The sequence below is a fragment of the Tiliqua scincoides genome, chromosome 13 (assembly GCF_035046505.1).
Source record: "Tiliqua scincoides isolate rTilSci1 chromosome 13, rTilSci1.hap2, whole genome shotgun sequence".
Taxonomy (NCBI): domain Eukaryota; kingdom Metazoa; phylum Chordata; class Lepidosauria; order Squamata; family Scincidae; genus Tiliqua; species Tiliqua scincoides.
In genome coordinates this window covers 14,031,812-14,048,119 of record NC_089833.1, presented here as the reverse complement: position 1 = coordinate 14,048,119, position 16,308 = coordinate 14,031,812, and the positions used below count along the sequence as shown (strand labels likewise).

Genomic DNA, 16,308 nt, shown 5'->3' with positions numbered 1-16,308 from the left:
TTGAACTGAATGGGGCGATTTTATCCTCCAGTCCCATTGAACTGAATGGGATAATCCTTATCATTTGCATGGAAGTAAAATCCCATTGAGCTGAATGGGGCAATTCTTATCCTCAAATTCCATTGAACTGAATGGGGTGCTCCTTATTCTTGTTTGCATGGAAGTAAAATCCCATTGAACTGAAAGCGGCAATTCTTATCCTCCAGTCCCATTGAACTGAATGGGGAGCTCCTTATTCTCGTTTGCATGGAAGTAAAATCCCATTGAACTGAATGGGGCAATCCTTATTCTCCAGTCCTGTTGAACGGAATGGGACAATCTTTATCCTCAAGTCCACTTGAACTAATGGGGCAATCTTTATCCTCAAATTCCACTGAACTGAAGGGGACGATCCTTATCTTCATTTGCATGGAAGGAAGTCCCATTGAACTGAATTGGGCAATGCTTATCCTCAAATTCCATTGAACTGAAGGGGGTGATCCTTATCTGCATGGAAGTACATCCTTATCCTCACTTTATCCTCAAGTCCCATTGAACTAAAGGGGAAATCTTTATCCTCGTTTACATGGAAGTATGTCCAATTGAACTGAATGGAGCGATCCTTATCCTCAAGTCCCATTGAACAGAAGGGGACAATCCTTCAGTTGTCTGCAGGCAGTGAAAGAATCCTGTCTGAATCCCTGGAGAGCAGCTGCCAGTCAGTGTTGACATCACATAGTGAGATAGACCAATCAATGGGCTGACTCAGTGTAACACAGCCCCCATGCATAGAGGTGAGTCAACAGAGTTGGCAAGTCTTCACCCAGAGATCATTTCTCTCTCTTCGACCAGCATCAGTGCGTGACTCACTTTGCAGGCTTCCTTCGCCACCTCTGATGATGAAGTTCTTGTTTTCACCCAAGTTCTTCTGCACAGTCGAAGCTTCTGGCCCCTCCTCTGCCTCTAGGGTATCCAAGCATGATGCTGTCTTCACCACTGGGGCCATTGCCAAGCCCTGCTGCTACTGCTGCCAACTTCGCTGGTCCTGCCTCTCTGCTTCTGACAGCAGCCTGCCATGCGGAAATGTCACATGGTCTGGCACGGAGAGGAAAAACTCCCTCTGTTTTTAATTTCTGCCTGTTTTGAAAAGCACCAGAGCATGGCTGGTAATAAAAAGTTGGCAACCATGCCTCCTGTTGTTTTGGGAACATCGCTCAGGCAGAGAGACTGTCTCTTCTGCTTCCTTGGTAAATTTCATCACAAGCACTGTGCTCAAGTTATTTATGTAAGCCTGTACACAATTGGCATCAATCATTTAATTTTGATAGGGATCCCTTATGTCTGGTCAATATTTCTGCTTTCTGGTGTATTCAGTCTGTGGTTGCTTCGGATTGTCTCACCATCATCAGGCCTCTGTTGATGGCACAGGAGCCACTTGCCAGAAAACACTGCAACTTAAATTGGTGCCTATATCTGGCCTCAGCACGTTTTGTGCGGTTCTTAGGCTGTTCCGATACCTTCGGGTTGTAAGACACATTAGGGTTTCTGCCGTGAGACTTCCAAGAGTGGAATCTCTATGGGAACTCGCCATGTACCTTCCTCCCACCATGCTGTGGGTGTCTGTAGTCCCACTTCCCATTTCTCGTGAATGTGTGTAGACTCGCAGCACGGTGGAGGCAATTCACAGGATGAACACTGACAAATGGCCGGGTTAATTCATGCTGGATGAAAGTGATAGAGTCCTGACTGAGGAAGGTGAAAGGGACTGTACCACTTCAGACTGCAAGTGGAAGGATCACAGTTTGAACACTCTCCTATATAAGAAATGTCCTGCAAGTGAAACAAAAAAACATGCATAGTAGCAGTTTGGGCTGTTAATTAATCATTCACTAATAAACTTTTTCATGTGGCTGTACAACTTTTGTGGGTAGTTAACTGTTGCCATTTCAGAAATAATAATAATAATTTGATCCTTTAAGGAAAGGAAACCTCTTGAAATAATTCATTAAACAGACCTGCGAATGTGAGGGTCATCTGAGGCTGAATTTTTGGGGTCATTGCCAAGCCTCCAGGATTGTCCTGGGTTTCCAAGAAGCAGCATCAATCTCAAAATGACCATGCAAAGCCAAGTTTTAACTGGGACTTCCAGCACTGCATCCTGTTGGAGGGGGAAAAAAATCTCCAGGCATCGCATCCGTCAAGTTGGCAACCCCGATTCGTTGTTGCTGATACCAGCTATTCTGGCAATGAAATGAGATTTTTAACCACGCGACACGAAATCTGCATCAAGTATGCTTTGAAGTATTCCCTTCTGATATCTGTCAGAGTGACCCAGTCTGTCTTTTACTGCTGGGTGCCGATCTCATTATGATACAATTTTGTTTGGGGCCTTTGAGGAGAATTGAGCCATTTGTCTGGGCAACGGCAGCTTAAAAACAGCGTTATATAGTACTGTTTTTACAGAGTTGGGTTACACCATCGTCTTATCATTGTACAGTTACACAGATCCTATCTCCCACTTCTGGACATGTTTGATGTTCCTCTCCTTCTCCGGCTTCTTGCTTCGTAGATATCAGAGCTTCATGTTCCACCCTGGCAACTTCTCCTGCCGGAGGATCCTAGAGAATGGCTAGCCTGGAAAACATGAAACAAATTTACTAGGGGGCCAAAGCTTCCTTCCTGGCGCAAGGGCTGTGTCAGGGACATGTTTTGGCCTAAGTCTGTGGCAGGAAGGTTAAAGAACTTTCCCATCTGAAACCTTGGGGGAGGGGTCATCCAAGGACCTAGGAACTGCTTCTTGCAGTTTGCAAGATAGCTGCTAACTGCCCTGGACAACTGGAGGTTGTCCATGACTTTGTGTACCTTGGCTCAACGATCTCCGACACTCTTTCTCTCGATACCGAGCTAAACAAACGCATCGGTAAAGCAGCTACCACGTTTTCCAGACTCACAAAGAGAGTCTGGTCCAACAAGAAGCTGACGGAACATACCAAGATCCAGGTCTACAGAGCTTGCGTCCTGAGTACACTTCTGTACTGCAGCGAGTCATGGACTCTTCACTCACAACAGGAGAGGAAACTGAATGCTTTCCACATGCGCTGCCTCCGACGTATTCTCGGCATCACCTGGCAGGACAAAGTTCCAAACAACACAGTCCTGGAACGTGCTGGAATCCCTAGCATGTATGCACTACTGAAACAGAGACGCCTGCGTTGGCTCGGTCATGTCGTGAGAATGGATGATGGCCGGATTCCAAAGGATCTCCTCTATGGAGAACTCGTGCAAGGAAAGCGCCCTACAGGTAGACCACAGCTGCGATACAAGGACATCTGCAAGAGGGATCTGAAGGCCTTAGGAGTGGACCTCAACAAGTGGGAAACCCTGGCCTCTGAGCGGCCCGCTTGGAGGCAGGCTGTGCAACGTGGCCTTTCCCAGTTTGAAGAGACACTTGGCCAACAGTCTGAGGCTAAGAGGCAAAGAAGGAAGGCCCATAGCCAGGGAGACAGGCCAGGGACAGACTGCACTTGCTCCCAGTGTGGAAGGGACTGTCACTCCCGAATCGGCCTTTTCAGCCACACTAGACGCTGATCCAGAACCACCTTTCAGAGCGCGATACCATAGTCTTTCGAGACTGAAGGTTGCCAACTATGGTAACTATGGTATGCTAACTGCCCTGCAAAGAGCTCAGCTCCTGCAGTTTGCAAGTATGTGCAAAATATAGGGAGATAAATGTTTGAGGGTCTTCTTCTTAGTTATTATTACTTGTAAATAACTGCTTTAAACACATTAAACCGCTCTGTGAACTTTCAGTTGAAAAGCGGTATATAAATACTGATAATAATACTAATAATACTAATAATAAATAAATAAATATCCATTTTTTTTTAGCTCTCCTTTTTAAAAAAAAGTCTCGTAAACCTAGGTGGGTCCCGAAAAACTGTCATTTTAAAAAGTGGGTCCAGGTGCTAAAAAGCTTGTGAACCACTGGTTTAAGCTACAATCCTATCCACAATTTCCTGGGAGTAAGTCCCACTGACTATAGTGGGACTTACTTCAGAGTAGGCATGCATAGGATTGGTCCCTCTCTGTGTGAGACCACAGGTGGTCTTTAAATTTGAAAACTCAACAGAAAAGTGTTGGGAAGCGCAGGGGGGCCAGGAGCTCAGCCGCCTTCCCAGAAATGCCCTTCCAGGAGCGGGCCGCTGATCGGACGCGCTCTCCTTTCCAGCCTGGCCGACCTTGCGGGGTCGTTGTGCGGCTCAGCGGTCCTCGCCTTGTGCGCCCGGCGCTGGAGCCCCTTGGAGCGATGGATGGATGGAGACGCCCCGGAGCTCAGGCAGCAGCGCCTTCCTCCCCTCGGGCCAGGGAGCCTCGGAGGCGGCCAGCCAGCCCCGATCCCGCCCCTAGCAGTCCGCGGAAGGGAGGCGGGCAGGAGGAAGGGGAGGGCGGCCGGCTGGCTGCTTGGCTGGCTGGGGGGGTCCCAGCCTCACATGACTGCTGCCTGCTGGAGAGAGGCGAGCCATGGACGGGGAGCTGCCTGCTGCGGGGACAGGGGCAGCCGGTGGGGGCACAGGTAGGGCCGGGCGAGGGGCTGAGGAGGAGGATGGTGGTGGTGGTCCCTCTCCAGCCCCCACCCCTCGGGCTTCGGGGGGAGCCCAGCTGTGGGACAGACACGTGTCTGGGGGCTTGCTACTTTGTGGCCACTTCTGGATCTCAGCTGCTGAACCATTGCACAAGCCTGGGCAGGTCTACTCGGGAGTAAGGCCCATTGCACCCCATCGGACGCACCCCCCCAGGAAAGTGTGGTAGCTGGGCTTGTAGCCCTGGTTTAATGACTCCTAGGGACTGTGAGGAGCTCCAGAAGGATCTCTCCAGACTGGCAGAATGGGCAGCAAAACGGCAGGTGTGTCCGTAAGTGTAAGGTCATGCACATTGGGGCAAAGAATCAAAACTTTAGATATAGGCTGATGGGTTCTGAGCTGTCTGTGACAGATCAGGAGATTGATCTTGGGGTGGTGGTGGACAGGTCGATGAAAGTGTCGACCCAATGTGCGGCGGCAGTGAAGAAGGCCAATTCTATGCTTGGGATCATTAGGAAGGGTATTGAGAACAAAACGGCTAGTATTGTAATGCCGTTGTACAAATCGATGGTAAGGCCACACCTGGAGTATTGTGTCCAGTTCTGGTTGCCGCATCTCAAGAAAGACATAGTGGAAATGGAAAAGGTGCAAAAGAGAGCGACTAAGATGATTACGGGGCTGGGGCACCTTCCTTATGAGGAAAGGCTACGGCGTTTGGGCCTCTTCAGCCTAGAAAAGAGACGCCTGAGGGGGGACATGATTGAGACATACAAAATTATGCAGGGGATGGACAGAGTGGATAGGGAGATGCTCTTTACACTCTCACATAACACCAGAACCAGGGGACATCCCCTAAAATTGAGTGTTGGGAGAGTTAGAACAGACAAAAGAAAATATTTCTTTACTCAGCGTGTGGTTGGTCTGTGGAACTCTTTGCCACATGATGGCGACTGGCCTGGACGCCTTTAAAAGGGGATTGGACAAGTTTCTGGAGGAAAAATCCATTACGGGTTACAAGCCATGATGTGTATATACAACCGCCTGATTTTAGAAATGGGCTATGTCAGAATGCCAGATGCAAGGGAGGGCACCAGGATGAGGTCTCTTGTTATCTGGTGTGCTCCCTGGGGCATTTGGAGGGCCGCTGTGAGATACAGGAAGCTGGACTAGATGGGCCTATGGCCTGATCCAGTGGGGCTGTTCTTATGGTGGGGGGGGGGGGGCTGAAAAGAATTGCTTTGCTCATCCCCATCTCTCCCTCCCTCTCTCCTCCCTCCCCTTTCCAGGATTTTAATGTTGTTTTTCATGACATATCAAAACCTCCACTAGAATAGTGGTTCCCAAACTTTGTAGCTCCAGGACTCACTTTTGAAAAGGACACTCTCTCGGGACCCACCGAGGTTGACCAGGCTTTTTAAAAAAGGAAATCTAGAAAGAAATCTTTTATTTATAAGTAATAATAACCAGGAAAAGACCCTCAAACATTTATCTCTCTATGCTTGCAAACTGCAGGAGCTGAGCTCTTTGCGGTGGTAATTAACGGCTCCAGCGTATAATTTTTGAATAGCTTCAGGGCTTGAGGCAGTTACTTATCTGATCTTTCCAGCACCCTTTGGCAATCCATCAAAAATCAGGTCACGACCCACCAGTGGGTCCCGATCCACAGTTTGGGAACCACTGGCCTTGAGGCATTGGGACAGCCCTGTTGCCTGTGTTTCAAAGCTGCATCTGATAATGTCAGCCATCATCCCTTGTGTCACCCCTTCCTATAGGACACAGTGGTCTTCAATCTTTTCTGTGCAACAATCCCAATCGATCAAGTATGAGATGGGGGGCCCACTGTTGGTCCCGTCCCCCCTCCTGGGACCCTATCCATCGCCCCCATCACCCACCACTCCCCACACCCACTACACCCCACTGTAACCAAATATTATACTTAGAGCAGGAAAAAAGTTACGCTGAAGCCTGGCACTAGGTAAAAGCTATTTTAGCACCATTACTAAGAACCTGAGCAGGACTTCGACACAATCTTTTGGTACCTGAATGGGTAAACCAGATGCCTCCCCCTTTACCTGGTGGGGCTCTAGTAGTCCAGTGGTCTTCAACCTTTTTTGTTCCTGTAAGTTGCCAAGACCCCACAATTGAGGCTTCATGACCCCACTGGGGTCTCGATCCCCAAGGTTGAAGAACACTGCTGTAGGATACTTAGGAGTTTTGACTGCTGTGCCATTGTTTAATCAATAGAGCATGACTGAATCCATTGCGCCTCCTGCAGTTCACTAGTGTTCCTTTGAAACTGGCCAGTTTCCGAACAGCCTTCAAGTGCAGCCCTAGGAGCATCATGCTGCAGTAATCTAGTATGGAAGTTACTGGGCTGATGGCCATGCTCTCGAGATGGCTTCACAGCCTAGGCTGCTGGCAAGTACATCGTGCTGGAGGCCACTTGGGTTTCCTGTGACCAAGCTGGGTATAGGGATGCTCCCAAATGCAGAAACCCCTCCTTCAAGGGGTGTTCACATGGGCTGAAAATCACCAACCTAGAGAATCACCTACCAGCAGCACCTCTGTCTATTTTGGCCCTTGGTTCATGACCAAACAGTTTATATTGCCTAATAATTGGTGTATTATGCTATTTTAATTCACCCCCAGAGGCAATAGGGATCCAGGTTATGTGAACTTCACCCTTCCTAAGATAGGTTTAGACCTGCTCCCCTTTTCCAATGTCTGGAATGCATGTTGTTAAAACTGCAAATGTTGTCCCTGGGCATGTGCAGAGTTCTTTTTGTTATCAGCGTGAGATTTGATGGGGACTGGCCTCCTTACCTTTTATGACTGCTCCCTTAGTAACTGGGGGACGAGGACAAGATTTAGCTAACTCTGGAGGAAGTGAGATAGGGGAAGGATGCATGTGAATTTCATTAAGGACTCCCCACTTTTCCTCCATGATCTGAACACTGAAGTAAAGAGTGTCAGGTCAATTGCATAGTCTCACCATGAGGGATTTTATTCCTTTATTTTTTCACTTTATTTTTTAATACCTCCCTTCCTCCGAGGATCTCAGGATGGTGCACACAGTTCCTCTTCTTTTATCCTCACAACAACCCTGTGAGGGATAGGTGAGGCTGAGAGATAGGCCCAAGGAAGCTTCATGGCTGGGCAGGGATTTGAACCTAGATCTTCCTGGTCTAAGTCCAACTCCCAAACCACTGCTCCAGCCTTGCTGTCAATATGGGGCTGAGGTCTCTTGGCTGCACCTTTTCCATGTTTTCTTATTTTCCCCTTGAAAAAACATCATGGCTAAAATTTGGGGAGAGGAGCCTGGTGATCAAAGATTTGACCGACTACTACTATTTGTAGTAGGGCTAGGGAACCCCCCACCCACCCACACCCTAGGAAACTGGCTCCAGCCCGTGCAATAGTTTGGTAGATCAATGACCAAATGCACCATAAGGCAGCTTAGCAAATAGGAAAAGTGTCTTCAACCCCAACGAGTTTTGACATGCACTGTGTAGCATTCAGGACTTGGCACTGTGAATTAATGAATTAATGAGGAAGCATGCCCTCTGCTGCTGCCGAGGTGAATTAAGGACATCCCTATTCTGTTTTCCTCTTAAGGTGGTCTCTTTCATTTTGCACAGTAAACAGAGTCATGTAGCAAACTGCTGGCACAGACTACCCCTGCAATGCTTTTGTAGATGCTTTCTCCGTGACCAGATAGATATGTTGTGAACTCATTTTTATGGTGGCCTGCATCAGAGCTGGTCCTTTGATGCTTTGTGTACACTCGGCCATTGATGGCCTTGATAGATCGGTGTCACTGGAATTGGTTTGTCCAAGGATGGGGGGGTGGGTGGGGTGGAAAGGCCTTGCTTTGGGATCAGGAGGAAAATAGGTTGCAGCTCAAGGAAGGAGTGATTTTGAAGGGAGATTCTTTTGCAGTGTAGAACAGTGATTTTCACCCTTTTTGTCTCATGACACACTGACAAGGTACTAAAATTGTCAAGGCACACCATCAGTTTTTTTGACAATTGGCAAGGCACACCAATAGCAATTGGTGGGGGGCGCACATCCCCCAATGGCCCTGCTAATAAAGGACCCTCCTCCAAACCCCCGTGGCACACCTGCAGATCATTCACGTCACACCAGTGTGCCCCAGCACAGTAGTTGAAAATGGCTGGTGTAGAAGCAGAGTTTATGATCCTGACCATGTTCAATTATGTTTGGAGACAACCCCAGTCATATAGATATGGGCAGAGGTGGGAGAAAATGGTGATAACAAAATAAAAACACCGCTTTCTGCACTTTTAATTTTTGTAAATAAAAAAGGTGTGTGTGTGCGTGTGTGTGTATACACACACGCACACACACACGCACATATATGCATACATACATACATACATACATACATACATATAACCAAAATCTGCAAAAAGATAAAACTGTTTTATTTGGTTTTTATTTATTATTTAATGGGAAGTGCATGGACAATGACTGTGAGCCCAATCCTAGGCATGTCTACTCAGAAGTAAGTCCCCATTAGAGTCAATGGGTCTTATTCCCAGGAAAGTGTGGCTGGAATTGGGCTGTAAGGATGTATCTGCTGACACTATAACCACCTACATCATTACACTTTTAAAGCTATGATTATAATTATAATGTAAATTTTAAATAAAAGCAAATAGTGCCGCTTTCTGCACTTCTAATTTTTGGGAAACATTGAAATCCACTGCCCCTCCCCAAAGAAAATGGTTTTCTCCATCTCTGGAGATAGTGTTTAGTCAATAACTAACAGCCCAATCCTATCCACACTTTCCTGGGAGTAAGCCCCATCGACTCTAATGGGACTTACTTCCGAGTAGACATGCATAGGATTGGGCTGAACGGCTGCAATCCTAACCTCACTTTCCTGGGAGTAAGTCCCATTGAACACAATAGGACTTACTTCTAAGTAGAACTGGTTAGGCTTGTGGCCTAAATTATGTTCATAGTTCGTAGTTAAAAATAGTTTAAAAAAATAAAGCAAGGACCAATTTGGTGTACCCCCACTGGGTCAATTTCAGCCTGAAAGCATGTTGGTTTCAAACAGCAATCATTTCAATAGGGCAGCAATTATGTCACCAGTATAGTGCAACATTTGGGCTGCATATCGTAGAGACAGTGTCCAGGGGAGGTGTGTGGGTGCCTCTTCTCCCAGAAAGTTGTCCAAAACGAGGATGAAGGCTTTTGGGTTCACCTAGTTTCAAAATACATATTTTGAGTTAATGTGGAAGTCCTTCTACCCAACAGCTAGGCTGTAAATATTCCAATATTCAGCACGGAAAGATAACCTCCTGCCCTGGCTTGCCAACATTCATGCCTCTTCCTGATAACGGTCGGGTACACCAGTTATCAGGATCAGCTTGTGGTGACGTTTGTCACTGAGGCTAATGCACACTCTTGCGCTTTAATCCTTGTGCTGTCGAGTAAGAAATGGGGTCAGAGGGGCAAAACGTGAGCGTTCACTGACAAGGACCCGGCTGGCCTACTGCACTGCTTAGTAGTTTTGGACACCAAATTCTATCACTTTTCAGGCACCAAAGGAAGACATTTCTATGTCTTTGGTTTTCGTTTGTGCTCTTTTTCACGTGCAGTTTTATTTATCTGCTTTCCTGTCGTTCTAGGGCTGTCTCTGTGTTTTCGGAGATTGCTTTCAACCTTTGTTTTATTGCAAGTCGCCCAGGAAGCTCATTAAACTGCAGGACGGAGCCTTTTTCAAACAAATGGAGGCTCATGTTGCTTTGCCTTTGCACTGTTTCAAATAAAGATATCACAGACCTTGGTCCCAAACCCCTGCTTGCCTGCAAAGACCTGTTAGTCATTGGTGGCACAGTTACAACCTGGAAGTTTCCCTATCTAATCGCCTGGGGGCAAGTGGTACTCACATAGGAGAATAACAGAGTGGCTGTTTTCAAGCCTGTTTTCTACAGGCTAAAGCTCAAGAGCTCCTAGGTTGTCGGTACTTGTTAAAAAGATGGGAAGCGTCCCTGACAAATAGCATCCCTACAGGTATTCATGCTGATTAAATCTAGATGTGTGTGATCATTTTAGCAGCCAAGCTTTAACTGATATGAAAAAAGCACACAAGCTTGCACGGAAGTTACCTTTGCACAAAATGTGGTTTTAAATTATTTCAGGGAGAAGCAGGTGGGACTCGCTGTGTGTGTGTGTGGTCTGTATGATGACTAATTCATTTTAGGAGCTTTCTCTTATGCCTGTTGAATGGATGCATCAATCCAGGGTTTTCCAAGTGTGAGAAAGTCAGTTTCTAATTCTGGCTGAGGTGGAGGGGATTGGGTCCATTGAGATAGTGCAGCCAGCGGCGTCACTAAGGGGATGCAGGGATGCAGACAACACAGGACATGATACCTGCATGCTGTGACCACTCCCTTGCACCTGGCCTTCAGAGATAGCCTACTTCTCATGGCTTGTAACCTGTGATGGAATATTCCTCCCTTGATCTGTCCAATCCCCTTTTCAAGGCATCTAGGCCAGACACCACTTCCTGTGGCAAGGAGGTCCACAGATTAATTACACTACTCGTTTTACTGATGAGAAGCTGAAGCCAACTTTGGTGGCCTAGGACCACCCAATGAATCCATGGCCAGGATGAGATTGGAGCAACGCTGGCCCTAGCCTGGAGTCCCACCGGTCTATGAAAAATGGGTTGAATTGGAGAAAGAATATTTTGAATAACCCAGCTGATTCGTATTGGAGAGGTCTCTCTCTCTCTCTCTCTCTCTCTCTCTCTCTCTCTCTCTGTGTGTGTGTGATCTTCCTGGCTGGGGAAGAAGCAAAGAGTTGCAGAAGTGAGAGCAGTTTTTTAAAACTCCGAATCTCTGCATGACCTTCTCTACGCCAAATTCTGATGAACTCGAGCAATGCTGATGTCCTTGGGGATTTCCTCTCTCAAACCCACAACCCCCCAACCCCCTTCCACCCCAGAACTCCGTGAAGAGCGGTTGTGTTATCTCCTTGTGATGTTGTTTACTTCCGGTCGTGAGTCACTTAGGGAGCTTTTACTGGGCATGTAGGGTTTTGGAAGGCTGGCTAATATCTGCCTGATAGAACACTGAGAGCATTCTTTTACCTTGAGGAGGCCTCTGTGATTGCCCTCTACCACTACAAGATGCAGTGCATACCCTGTTGGCACAGCTGCATCAGCACTGGAAAATTGGATAGGATTGGGCCCTAAGAGTGATTTTTGTGAGACTGATCTCCATGCAGTCCCAGCCTTAGTTCATAGTTTGTATTTTATCTACAGGCTGGCTCCGGAGTCTTTTTTTTTTTTCTCTTTAGAGTAAGACAAGGGAGAAGGAAAGGAAGTGCCGATGAATGATTCCTTTATTATTGTGTCCAGATTTCTGGCTCTGGAATGTAAGGGAAACATCTGGATTTTGGGAAAGGGAGATCTGGGCTCCTAGAGCAGCCTTTTCTTTTCCAGATCACAACTTAAGATAGCAATGATGAACCTTTGACTGTCTTTTTTCCTTGATGGACTATCCCTGAGGACCCGTCTTTTCTCTCCCTGACTCTGTGCTCTGTGGCCCCTCTCTGATAACTGCTGAACTCCCCTTCCAAGTTGAGTCTCTTGATCACTTTCGTTGGAGCGAATGTTGATTGGTCTGCCAAATTGTCTAGTCTGGACCACTCCCCTAGACAGACTTTGATGGTCACATCAATTCTCAGTGTGTCGGGGTTGATGCCAAATGGTTCAGGATCCTAGCTGCTGATGCCTCTCAAGTAGTCTCATTTTTAAAATTTAAACTAGAACTCCTTCAGTTTGCCTGTAAAGCTGACAGGATCCAGCAAAGTGGATCTCTGTATGCCCTTTCAGTGGTGGGCCACTGTAAGACACAGGAAGCTGGGCGAGATGGGTCTTTGGCCTGATCTAGCACAGCTCTACTTATATACGTTGGGAATTAACTCTCTTTTGGCCATGTATGTTTCCACAAGCCTGGCAACAACAGAAGTCCGACAGTGTGTCGCTGTGTCAATTGAGTCTTGGTGGCTGAGGACAGCCATGAGTGATCGGGGCTTCAGCTGAAGACCCCGCCATTATTTTGCATCCCAGGAAAACTCATCTGGCCCCATAGCTGTTGATGTGTCGCCGTTTGGTGGAGAGCAGGCTGCTTGGGGAAGCTTTCGGTAAGGGCCGATGGCCAGTTTGACGTAATCTTGTCCTTGTCCTTGCCGTGTTGTTTTATTGCTGCTCGTTTGTGGTTAATTTTTGCACCATTGGCCACCTTGAGACCTTGAAGGAGAGATGCATTTTAAAAAAATATCACCATGAGGATTGTTTTGTGATGCCTTCAGTGGGAAAAAGTGTGTTTCAATGGGGAGTAATCGGTGAGCTGGATGTTGTGTTTTCTTACCAGTGTTTTTCATCGTGCTATAAAAAAAACAATTGTCAACGCTTTTTGTCTCATGGCACACTGACCTCTAAGATTTCCTCTATGGTCATAGCCTCTTATGGTGTCACTTCCAGCTTCCAGGAGACTTCAAAAAAATACAACGGTTTTGTTTTTATTTACTATTTAATGGGGCGTGTGTGGGGGTAATGACTGTGGCTGCATCTGCTGACACTATAGCACCTAGTACACTTTTAAAGCTACTATGATTTATACTTGCAATGGAAATTTTGAATAGAAGCACATCACACCGCTTTCTGCGCTTCTTAACTTTGGGAAACACTGAAATCTGTGAAAAATTTAACTGTTTTCTCCCACCTCTAGCTATAGGGTGATAGAACGAGTGGGGAGCGTAGAGCTGTACCATCAGGGGGCCAAAACTGTCTTATCATGGGGTGGGGGGGTGGGTGAAGAAGCTGGTCCACAGGTGGTAAAGCCTCTGCCATGGCTGGTTTGATGGCCTGCCTGGGTTGGAGCCAAGAAGCCTCTCTGAAGGGGGCATCACAATCTGATGTGAACCCTGGGCAAGGGTTGCTAAACATGGAGAGAGAAGGGGTTTGGCGGGGTGCAAGAAAGGCTGTACGGTTACTTCTGTTTTTTTTCCTGTTGTTTGCTGAAAGGGAAATAAGCTGCTCTTTCCAAGGAGGTAGCCACATGCCCTCCAGTTTAGTGGGGTGTTTGCAACTTTAGTGTGTGTCTGGCTGGATGAGGAGCTCTCATACCAATGGCCTGACACACCATAATCCACCCTCCTTGCCTTGGGCCTGCTCCTCACCTTTCAGTGCCAGCGAGATGATAAATGAACTGCTGAGCGGCTTTGGAGGATGCTAACCTCCAGGCTTGCCATGAACTCCCTGGCAGAGACTTCCCTGGCTGGACTTATTCCCCCACACTCCAGGCTTTTATACTGTGGGGCGTCTCCATGGGCTGCCTTAAGAGATCGATGTAGGCAGTGCTCCGGAACCTCCTACCCATGTATTTGTGCCAGGAATCGCATGGCCTGTTGCAGTAAATAGTAAAATAATTTTAAACAACGAGCTGCCTTTTTGTTGAGTCCATTCCCTCGTTCCTTTGCTACAGAGATTGGAAAGCATACCAAAGGCTCCCTGAGCCCTGATGGATTCAGAGCTGAGTGCATTGAAGGCTCTTTGGCCCCCAAGCCAGGTTGAACATGGGACACAATCCTAACCCTTTATGTCAGTGCTTTCCAGCACTGACATCAGGGCAATGCAGCTCCAAGTTAAGGGAGCAAACATTCCTTTACTTTGAGGAGGCCTCCGTGAGCGACACCCAACTGCAGGATGCAGCACATGACCCATTGGCACCGCTATGCCAGTGCTGGAAAGCACTAAGGGGTTAGGATTGTTAGGAACAAATGGCACTTGAGCACAACAAATGCTTTCTGTATTTTCTTTATTATAATAAAAGATAAAGAAAAAAAATAAAACACAATTAAATGAAAAGAAAAACAAACAAGAACATTGGAGATACATGAAAAGTAAAGAAAAATACCTCTAATAATGTAGCAGGGGTGAAGTCAAATATTCTAATTACTTACAGCTTTATTAAAATACATCTAAATTTCCACCCATATGTACATTACATCTCCAACAGCCCCTCTTATCTCCTCATTATGTTTTCCCTTTCAGATTCTTTCAGATTAATGTTCTCTGTTCCTTTCAATCTAATCTTCCAATCCACAACTCATTAACTCACCTTCTCCTGCAGAAAAATCAATAATTGGTTTCCTGTTGGTGATAAAATTTTCTGTAGATTTCTCTTTAAGTAAGATCATAAGTTTATCCATTCCTGCAAAGTCCATAACTTTTCATCCACCACTCGACAGAATGTCTGTAGTTTTCCAATATTAGTGGAATATTAATTTTCCAGTCCATTGGTGGAGTGCAACAAATGGATTGGGACTGTTGATCTAAATGAGACAGTTACAGTTTCTCCACCATTGAAATACATGGGCTCTGAGCAAGCTTTACGCTGTTTGGATGGTGCCCACTTCCTCGAGTAAGCGTGGAAGATGCTTTTGCCAATTCACGTGACGTTATTTTCTTTCCTATTTTGCATTGGGGCAATTAGCCCAGCCCTGGGTACAATGTCCCTGTTGGATGGTTTGGGGACCTACCTGCCTTTTGCAATGCTCCGAGGTGCCTCCCTTAAGGAAATGGGTGGATTGTTTGCTTGTTTGTCTTGATATCTGTATAGCAAACTGTTTGCACATGATTTTCTGTTGGTCACAAAGAGGGTTGCTGGAGCAGTGGGAATGTGGGTGAAATAGGCCTCCTGCTTTGCTTTCTCAGCATTGTCTCTAGCCTGGAGTCAGCAGAAAGATGTTTAAACTCACACACATTCTTTCTTGTGCAAGAATCTGTAATCTTTAACGTTCATTATGTTGTTGATTACCCATCTAGGAGCATTAGGGGCTACAGTACACAAGGGTAAAAGCACCCAGGGGATTTTAGAATGGCTTCCAGTAAGATCGGCTTTCCACATTTTGTTGAACACTTTTTCTTTTGCAGTAAAACCCAGTGATGCAACACTAAAACCAATTTTAAAAATGGCAAGATGTTGCGCGTCCAATTAAACAGGGCCAGTAAACTCAGATTATCCAACAGCCTCCAGGGAGAGAAGAAACAACCAGGTCTATTCAGTTAGTTGATTAGAATATATACTGTATTTGAGAACATTTTGGTAGACTAAAGCTGTGGTTCTCAGATGTTTAACACTGGGACCCACTTTTTTAGAATGAGAATCTCTCAGGACCCACCGGAAGTGATGTCATGACCAGAAGGGACATCATCAAGCACGAAAATTTTTAACAGTCCTAGGCTGCAATCCTACCCACACTTACCCAGGAGTAAGTTCCATTTACTATCATTGTTAAAAGCATATATATAGCCTGTTAAAAGTACAGACCTGCCACATTTCCCCAGATGCAGTCACGTCCCATCAAGTCTAATATATTAAAAATAAAATATTGAAATGAATGGGGATGCCCCTGAAATTGGCTCGCCACCCTCCTAGTGGATCCCGACCCACAGTTTGAGAAACACTGGACTAAAGAGGTGACCGAATTAATCAGTCGTTAAAGAATTAGATTAAAAGCGCACCTGGTAAGCACCAAATTAGCAATGCAATTCTTTGCATGTCTACTCACTAATAAATGCCCTTGTGCTTAGTGGAGCTTACTCCTTAAGCATTCCCTCCTGCTTGAGACCAAATGGGGAATGCCTCTATTCAGAAAATGACTGCTAAAATGTGTCCATGCATCATCTAAATAAAAGGATGCG

General features: G+C 46.3%; 1 protein-coding gene across 1 annotated transcript in view; it reads left to right on the top strand.

Moving 5' to 3' along the window:
- Positions 1-4,478: 4,478 nt before the first annotated feature.
- The window catches only part of SNX8 (sorting nexin 8), a 32,317-nt gene continuing 20,487 nt past the window's right edge, over positions 4,479-16,308 (top strand). The window contains exon 1 of the mRNA XM_066640638.1: positions 4,479-4,552. Coding sequence (XP_066496735.1) covers positions 4,501-4,552 — 52 coding nt within the window. The 5' untranslated portion in view covers positions 4,479-4,500. The remainder of the gene's footprint in view (positions 4,553-16,308) is intronic.